This window comes from Phytophthora sojae (assembly GCF_000149755.1).
Source record: "Phytophthora sojae unplaced genomic scaffold PHYSOscaffold_6, whole genome shotgun sequence".
Lineage (NCBI taxonomy): Eukaryota > Oomycota > Peronosporomycetes > Peronosporales > Peronosporaceae > Phytophthora > Phytophthora sojae.
Genome location: NW_009258120.1, coordinates 871,426 through 879,465, shown reverse-complemented (window position 1 = coordinate 879,465; position 8,040 = coordinate 871,426). Strand labels below are relative to the sequence as shown.

The window sequence follows — 8,040 nt, the reverse complement described above, 5'->3', positions numbered from 1 at the left end:
ACGCAAGCATAGCGTGTATATATAGCATACGTTATCCGCATATACAGAATAAGGCAACCATTACAATACAGTATAAGCGGAAACAGCAATCGTACCGAATGCAGTAAGCGGAGCGAGCGCAGCAAAGCATGAATAGCTTGGTACCAGTCGGGAGCAGTGGACATGAAGTCAGGACCGGCGGCAGTTGTGCGCAACTTGCGTGCTGTGTTCGGCGACATCACGCCTGGCAAGTACATGCGGCTCGTGGTGGTTGATCGATTTTACACGTCGATCGTGTTGGTGGTGCAGCTTCTGCTGATGGGGTTCTTCACGATTGGCACCATCATGACGAATCGCCGTGGATTTTGCAAGTCAGTGGTGACAAAGAAGAAGAAGAGGCCCAAAGACCCCCCCCCCCCCGCGGCACGTTGACATTCGCGCGCTCAAAGCATGTGAAGAATATGGCTGCAATTTGCTGGTGGGACAGCAAACCTATTCATTTCCTGTCGATGGGTGGAAAGGTCGCCTTGGATCGTGTTGTGTGCCGCGAGAAGACTGGTGAGCAGAACGAGATTGCGTGCCCCAAGGTCATCAAAGACTATCATCGCTTCATGGGCGGAGTTGATGGGCACGATCAACTCCACCTGCAAACGTACTCTGTGCAGCGCTGCATCACCTATCGAAAGTACTACCGGTCCTAACTTTTGGGGCTTGTGGATCTGGCGATCACCAACGCGTTCATCGTGCACCGAGCCTACTGCAAGAAGAAGAAGATCAATGCGATGACCCACGTGCAGTTCATGTGCAAGTTGCATCTGCAGCTTATTGCGCTGAAGCCGGAGGATATTTACGAAGAAAACGCATTTCAATCAGGTGAGTTGATTATGCTGTATAAGCTGTGGTGGCTATGCTGTATGTGCATTACGACTAACACGTATATACAGATGAAAATGTTTCCGTTGATGTAGAGGCGGAGGAACGTCAAGCGGACACTGGCAGTCATATTGCTAAACAGAGTGACGAATGGCGCGACCACTCGGGGCAGCGAAAAAGGGTGCAGAAGAACTGCCAGGTTTGTACGCTGAAGACGCCAAGTGGCAAGCCTGGCGCCACCTCCACCTACTTCTGCGATGGATGCGACTTCCCTGGGCCGATTTACCTGTGCGTCAAGCAAAAGTGGACGGTAGGAAGCAAGATGCTGAGCTGTTGGGACGTCTGGCACAAGGAGTACAACAACGGCAAGGTTATCCCGCAGGACCTGAAGGGCAAGATTCGTGTGCGCGCACCGAAAGCCACAAGCTCTCCGGGGAAGTCGCCCGCTAAGCGCCGCTGTGTCAGCAGTGTTAGCAGCGAGGTCAGCGAAAACAGCGAGTAGGTTGGGTTGTTCTTCGTGTGAATGCATGTTTGGTATATGTCATGTTGTTCGTGTTATGCTTGTGATCTAATGAGCAATCGGTCTGCCAACGGCTAGTTGCTCACGCCGCTTTTGATTACCGATAGCATGCGTCAAGCAGAGACAGGGATGACGATCATCCACTGGCCAATAATCACATTGTCATCATTTGATTGCATATCTGACAACTTGAATATAGTATAGCGGCAATCTCGACTTGTCTGTGCTACCGGAATCCCGATACTCAGAGATATTATTTCCTACGAATCTAACGCTTGAGAGAACATAGTCCGTGTGTGCCCTGCATAAACTTACCAATATGCTACACACACCAGGTCGCGCGGCTTCAGCACTGTGCATAGCTGTATATATACGGGTTAGAAGTGGTTTTACTCCGTCGTATATACATCTTTAGATGTAACCAGGCCCTGATGAGCACAGCGCCCTTACCTCCCCCTTCCCTATCGTATACAATTTTCTATATGTTAATACGCTGTATGTACAGCATAGACATGGGGAAAATTCCTTCGGTTTGAAGGGGTTAAACTTGCATAACGCTGAGATCCAAGAACGTTGAGCCCATTTGTTCGACGTTGTTGACGACTGATTCATCGAGTAGCTGAGGCGGTCATTGGCTCCAAGCCCCAATCAGTTGATCAGCGTCACTCACAGCGCACAAGTGGGCTGCTGGCGATGCCTCGAAACCGAAAAAGCTTCCGAAATGGTGCGAAAATTCTTCCGTGGTCGATATAATCCTGTTATATTTTGGTGTAAAGGCAACATGCTGTCTTCCATTCGTCTCGATGGCCCTGTAGGAAGACTTCCAACATTGCCGACGCGTGCAGGTAGCGCCTCCCTTCCAGCCCCATAGTCTTTGACCTCTCCATCGCGTTTTGAAACCCTGGCGAATATTCTCCTGAGCCCCACTGGAACCCAAACGACTCCCCCCAGTTAGTGAACCTTGCGTCGTCACTGAGTTGTCCGACGGCACCTTCCTCTACAACTCGCAGAACCACGAAGGGAAAACCCCACACGTTGCCTATTAAGTCGAGATTTTAAGAGAGTAGCTACCTTTGAATCAATTAGCCAACACTCGTTTCGACAACTCCGTGTACTTCATGTACTGTATGCACGTCATACGCTGTTCATATCAACTTACGTACTTAACCCCTCTAACCCCGTATTCTGTATCCTACAGAATAAGCATTGTCACAGGACATAATATCCAGCAAACTAAGCTTCTCTTTCAAACTTCGCATATATAGCCTCTATTGTGGACATCTTCCTGTTAGATTGGCGATGGGAAGATAGACGGGGATTTTTCTGCGGCAATAGATGGACGAGTATAAACGCCCAACAGGTTTGAAAATTCGGGTGGAAGCCTCAAAGTGCCGCGTGTCAACCACCCGTGCTTCCCTTTATTCTGGAACGAAAGCTTTGCTGTTGAAGTCGTCGCGATGCGAGCTCTATGCAGTCCTGTCGAACGCGCCCATGTGGTGTAGCGGGATCGGCCAACATCTGGTTAAGGCCTGATGAAGCTTCCCACCAGCGCCCAGACACCGACTAACGGAGGGGGTCCCCCAACGATCCGTGATCGGCTGAACTTGTTCTCACCTTGTGTACCCGTCGGCGGGCTGGATCTGCTCTCTCGGGGCTGCGAAGATGCAGCACTTGGTGAAGATCGAGTGTCTTAGCGTGACGCGGGGATAGTTTGTGGAGCAGCGCGGTAGTCTTCGCTCTGCGTCCGAGTATACGCTCCGATCGAGGGTTGTTCGCTGCGATCGGTCGGCCTGGAGTTGATCCAAGGCCTGTGGTTGCCTTTCCGGGTGTGTTCCTTCCTTTCCTGAGTTGCTTGCCGCTTCCTATAGCGGGATCGAGGTTGATCGAGAGGAGAAACGATCGCCGGCCAAGCACCAATACCCGGTCGATCGAGGACTTGCACACAAGAGATAGATCACTAGAGTAGGTCAAGCTGGCCAATGTATTAATCCAGTCTTAACCGTACCGCTAGTTCACTACCCAAAGTGTCGACGCTGCCGAGGCCAATGTAGTTCCTGGGACTTGGTGACTTGATGGGACTTGTGGTCTTCGGTGCAAATTCTGCTCTCATTTATGTTTAGCTGGTTTCTCCCTAATGCTACCATCTTGCTTACCCTCCTACAACCACACGATTACTGGATTCTTGTCCCGACTTCGTCCTCCATGTGCGTCCCATCCTGGTCGATCGGCGATCGACCCCGATCGGCCCCGATCGGCGACCCACGATCGGCTCCCGATCCACGATCGACCCCGATCGGCGATCCGCGATCGATCGCGATCGGCGATCCACTCCCGATCGATGACTTGTGCCGGTTGCCATGCGCCGCCGATCTATCACCTTCTGTCCTCGGCCATCTCAGATCCGCGGGTTCTGTCGTCGATCTGGACTTGGGTCGGCCACGAATCACGCCGCGGTTCGGGCACGATCACCCACAATCCGGCTTGCCACATGTCCTGCCTTACGCGCCGGCGTCATCGGGCCACCTGAGATCTCCCGAAAAACTCCTTCTGATCCGGAGATCCTTGTTGCCTGTCTCTCGATCGCCGATCTCCCACGCCTCCAGTCGATCGGCCCTGCCGCCATTCTCGGAGAACAATTCTTATTCAGCACTTCTCCACACCCAAGTTGACAAGGATGGCCAAGGACCTGTGCACCATGGTGCCCATGGTCCGAAGACGATTGAGTGAGCCCCAACGCGCGGCGAAGGTAATCAAAAGCTTGTACTTTGTACTAACACTGGTCTAGAAGTATACTTATACGACGTTATGGTGTTGTGTACCAGGCCTGGTGATCCGACTAATATCTCGGTATGTGCTCTCGCCTGTGGCCCGACCGGCAAGCAAGTTGATCCAGCGATATTGATGGTTGCGGCGTCAGCGCACAACTTCGGTAGTGCCTAGGAAGCTGGCTGCGATCGAGTCTACCGGCGAAGTGCCCCAGATGCAGTGGCTACGCTGTAGTCTACAGAAGAAACGCATCGCTTGATGTGGCTACGCCGGATGCTACAGAAGAAGGGACAGATGCTACGAGGGATGCTACAGAAGAAGCCCTACTTCAGATGTGTCCACGCTGGAGGCTACAGAACAAGTGACAGAGTGTTCGGCGGAGGTTACGGATGGAAGCGGCAGAGATGGAGCGGCAGGGATGGAGCGGCAGCGGCGGAGGCTATAGAGCAGGGGAGAGTGCCAACATGGTGAAGTTGACCCACGGCGGGCGTGTACATTGAAGACTGTGTGGATGTAAAGGAAGAAGTAGACGTTGACATCAGTGTTGTCTATTGTCTTGTTGATAGAAGCGGGTTCGTTGTAGTACGTGCCGTTATGGGCTACTGAACATGCAAACTTTCTGATGGTGCCAACGAAGCCGGAGTACCGAGCTGATGATGTGGGCTAAAGGAGCCCTATGCTGCCCGAATGGCTAGTCCAAGGAAGAATTCGCCCAGTTCCTCCTCACTACGTCAGTTAGGAACTGGGCGATTTCTTCCTCCGCGTTTATTGCGGCGCGCTGAAGATTGGTGGTTGGGGCCGAACTATGTTGCCTTAGCAAACTTGCAAGGTATTGACATGTAACAAGTATTGAGCGTGCTCTACGCTCGCCACAACCAATAGAAGATCGCCATTCTGGCATATGGTGGATACATTGTGCATGTTTTGTTCACTTTCGTAGCTGTTTTGTGCACGATGCGCCCAGATCTTGACCGCAAGATGCGAAAGGGCTTGTAGCAGCAAATCTTTGACAGGTTTTGAAGTATATTTTAATCAAGTCAAATGCTTATTCGGTAGGATACAGAATATTAGCTGGGGCTAGAAGGGTTAAACAGCTACCGGTTTGAAGGGGTTAAATGTGGAGCAGGTTCTTGCAGCGCTTATTCGCTCGGGCTTGGTGTACCACAAGCTAAATTTGGGGAGTGCTGGTCGGCAAATTGAATTTGAAGCGATGCTAGATTTTGGGTACCTACTAGCGGTTTTACTGCGTCGCAAACCAATCTGCGCGCCTCCACGAGGGCGCCACAGTTTTTCGTTCCGAAAAAAATGATAGCTGTCGTGAGCTGAAAGTGCTGTTTAATTGTCCGTTTGATGTGAGGATGACTGGAGTTTGTAGCGCGAGTGCTGGGTTACCAAGACTGAAAACATTGTCAATCGGAAGGTGGGTTAATCAAGATCATCCCGGCGTCCAACGTATGCATCGCAGCTACTGGGGTTGGCTCGAATATACTTTATCGAGCAACTCGATCTAAAAGCTGGAAATTACGGGCGTGGATCTGGGGCAACGCGGCGTGGCTCTGTTGGAGGCTGCGCTACAGAACCGTTATCCTGCCCCGGTGTTAAGTACGCTGAACTCGCCACAATATGGCTACGTCAATGTTCGAGCTGGAGCTACGCTGCGATCAGCGGATGGGGCGATGCCGATAACGCCACCTTCACTCTACTCCACGATTGCCGCTGTCGCGCTCTTTCCGGCCCCTTCGCGCTGATGAACGAGGTCAATGTCGTCGTTCCCGATCATGGAGTTTGGGCGTTGGAGCTCGCAGATCCGACAAATAGATTCGTCCCTGATCGCGTAGCTATGCCAACGCGTGCGTTTTCTGAAAAATCAAGGCGCCTTCAGTCGGTGAAACTGGCTATTGCAATTTGCCAAAGTGGTGCGGCCTTGACGAATCTATTGAAGCCAATCGGAGGTAACATTCGCTCCTTATCGATCGCGGTGTTGGAACCTTACCAACCGGTTACCGTTGATTTAAACGCATTAGCAGGCGCTTGCGCAAACCTGCGAAGTATTTGCCTCAACCGAATCAACGTGACCGCAAATACTTCCAGTGAGGCGGTACGCAACTGGAGGCTAAGGAAAATGGACTTGAGATACTCGGAGGCCCCGAACGACTTTGATTTTTTGCTGACGTGCTTGAACGAATGTACTCGAATGTCGCGGGAGCTACTTCACCTCACGATAAGGCTGACTAACTCTGCTGGCCAAAAAAGCCAGCGGTTGGTTCACGACGGATCGCGACGATGGCACAGTGGGGGTTCCTTCGACCATGGGGCCAAGTGCTCGCCACTAACAACGTGCGCATGCGCTATACGCCCTGTATTCGCTGCGCGGACAGCAACGTGTTCGTGAAGGTCGAGTGGCTCTCCACCAAGATCAAAGGTATCAATCGATGGGAGACCAGAAGCCTCCGTACAACGTTCGAAGTAATGATCCCAGCGAATGAAGAAGACCAGCGACGCGTCCGAGAGGCAATAGAACTCTTCACCATGCTGACAGCCGTTGATAACAAAGTTTTCAAGAAGTTGGTGGCTCAGTAAATGGGCGTTGGTCATTTCGCAGACCACCTAGGCCACCTTATTTTCCGTGCTGCGGGTTGCGAGCCACGATGAGACCTAGTCGAACACCCCAAAATGCTTCCTCCCACGGCGCATCTGACGGAATCACGAAATCGTGTGGAACTTCCTCTTCTCCATGAAGCCCCCTGTACAAGCTCAGTAACGGTACCACGCGCTCTTTCCACGCTCGTGAAGACAACTTGAGACTCACCGTCAATTCGAGCTCGTCTCAGCTTTCAATGTCACGCCCGTACTGTCCGAAATATGCCCCCTTGGAACGCAGGCCAGAGAGCATCCCACCCAGCATTTCCCCCCACGCTCTCTCAGGCCAAGGAGCTTCAGACGGAACAACAAATCTCTTAAGGGCCCGGCCATTCTTGAAGAGGCCCACATGCGTTGCAAGGGATGGAATAATGACCTCATTCCACACCGCGTCACTTCGGTTCCACGCAAAGCCGATGGCATCAAGTACGGGCCTATCTCGAGTTGTTTGCTCCACGAAGCTTTTCCCTTGTCGGTTATCTTCGACAGCTCTTCCTAGTGGCTATTTCCACGCCTTCTCTGACCATGGTGGAGATGCTGGAACAGCAAACACCGATGGAATGATGCCATCGCCAAACTCTCGCCGATACACATCCAACGACGGCAGTATCATCTCCGCCCAGTCACGTTCAGCGATGGACTTGCCGTTGCAGAAGTCAATCCTCTCCAGCTCGTCCTTGGACATTGCCGCTTGAGCGCTGTACGTTGTCTTTAGGCGAATGTGGTTGGCCATACTTCCCAGTCGATAACCCCAAGCAATTCTTGGCCAGGTTTCGTCATCGGTTGGGACGACAAATTCTCGCGGGACATCTGCGTGCTTGTGCACTTCATGGAACCTCTGCAGCGCCGGTAGAACGAGGTGATCCCATTTGTATTGGCTTGGGTTCCCCACGAAGTCCATCGTTTCTAGCTCCTCCTTCATCTGAGTGGAAAGTGCCGAATTGTTCTTGAGCCTGCCCCGAAGTTTGATGACAGCAGCCCCTAGATTGTACCCCCACGTCAGCAACGGCTAACGCTAATCTCCAGTGGGGACTGCAAACGAAATGGGCATGACGAGATCCCCATTCAGTTTCTTGTATGTCCGCAGCTCAGCCAGAATCTTCTTCTCCCTTCCCTCGTAAACATCGACATCATTTTTGGCGCCATCCTTGGTGTTATACAGAGCACCATCCGAACCCTTCTCTTCTCCGCGCAGCGTCGAGTTGAAGCTTCGAAAGCTCAGGACATCGCGCGGCTTGCCTTGTATGAAGGTGTTGGCGGGC

General features: G+C 52.2%; 3 protein-coding genes across 3 annotated transcripts in view; 2 read left to right on the top strand and 1 right to left on the bottom strand.

The window, feature by feature from the left end:
• Nucleotides 1-1,354, top strand: part of PHYSODRAFT_259328 (hypothetical protein) — a gene marked incomplete at both ends in the record, with an annotated part of 2,612 nt that extends 1,258 nt beyond the window's left edge. Inside the window, one exon of the mRNA XM_009532186.1 lies at nt 924-1,354. Coding sequence (XP_009530481.1) covers nt 924-1,354 — 431 coding nt within the window. The remainder of the gene's footprint in view (nt 1-923) is intronic.
• Nucleotides 1,355-5,443: 4,089 nt separating this feature from the next.
• On the top strand, nt 5,444-6,718 carry PHYSODRAFT_302818 (hypothetical protein; the record flags this gene model as incomplete). Its single annotated transcript, XM_009532185.1, has 4 exons — nt 5,444-5,455; nt 5,514-5,558; nt 5,604-6,236; nt 6,392-6,718. 4 exons carry the CDS (start codon nt 5,444-5,446, stop codon nt 6,716-6,718), a joined length of 1,017 nt encoding a protein of 338 aa, XP_009530480.1.
• An 814-nt stretch (nt 6,719-7,532) lies between these two features.
• PHYSODRAFT_383455 (hypothetical protein) lies at nt 7,533-7,712 on the bottom strand (the record flags this gene model as incomplete). Its single annotated transcript, XM_009532184.1, has 1 exon — nt 7,533-7,712. A coding segment is annotated over one exon (180 nt), but the record flags the coding sequence as incomplete, so codon positions are not given.
• Nucleotides 7,713-8,040: the final 328 nt, after the last annotated feature.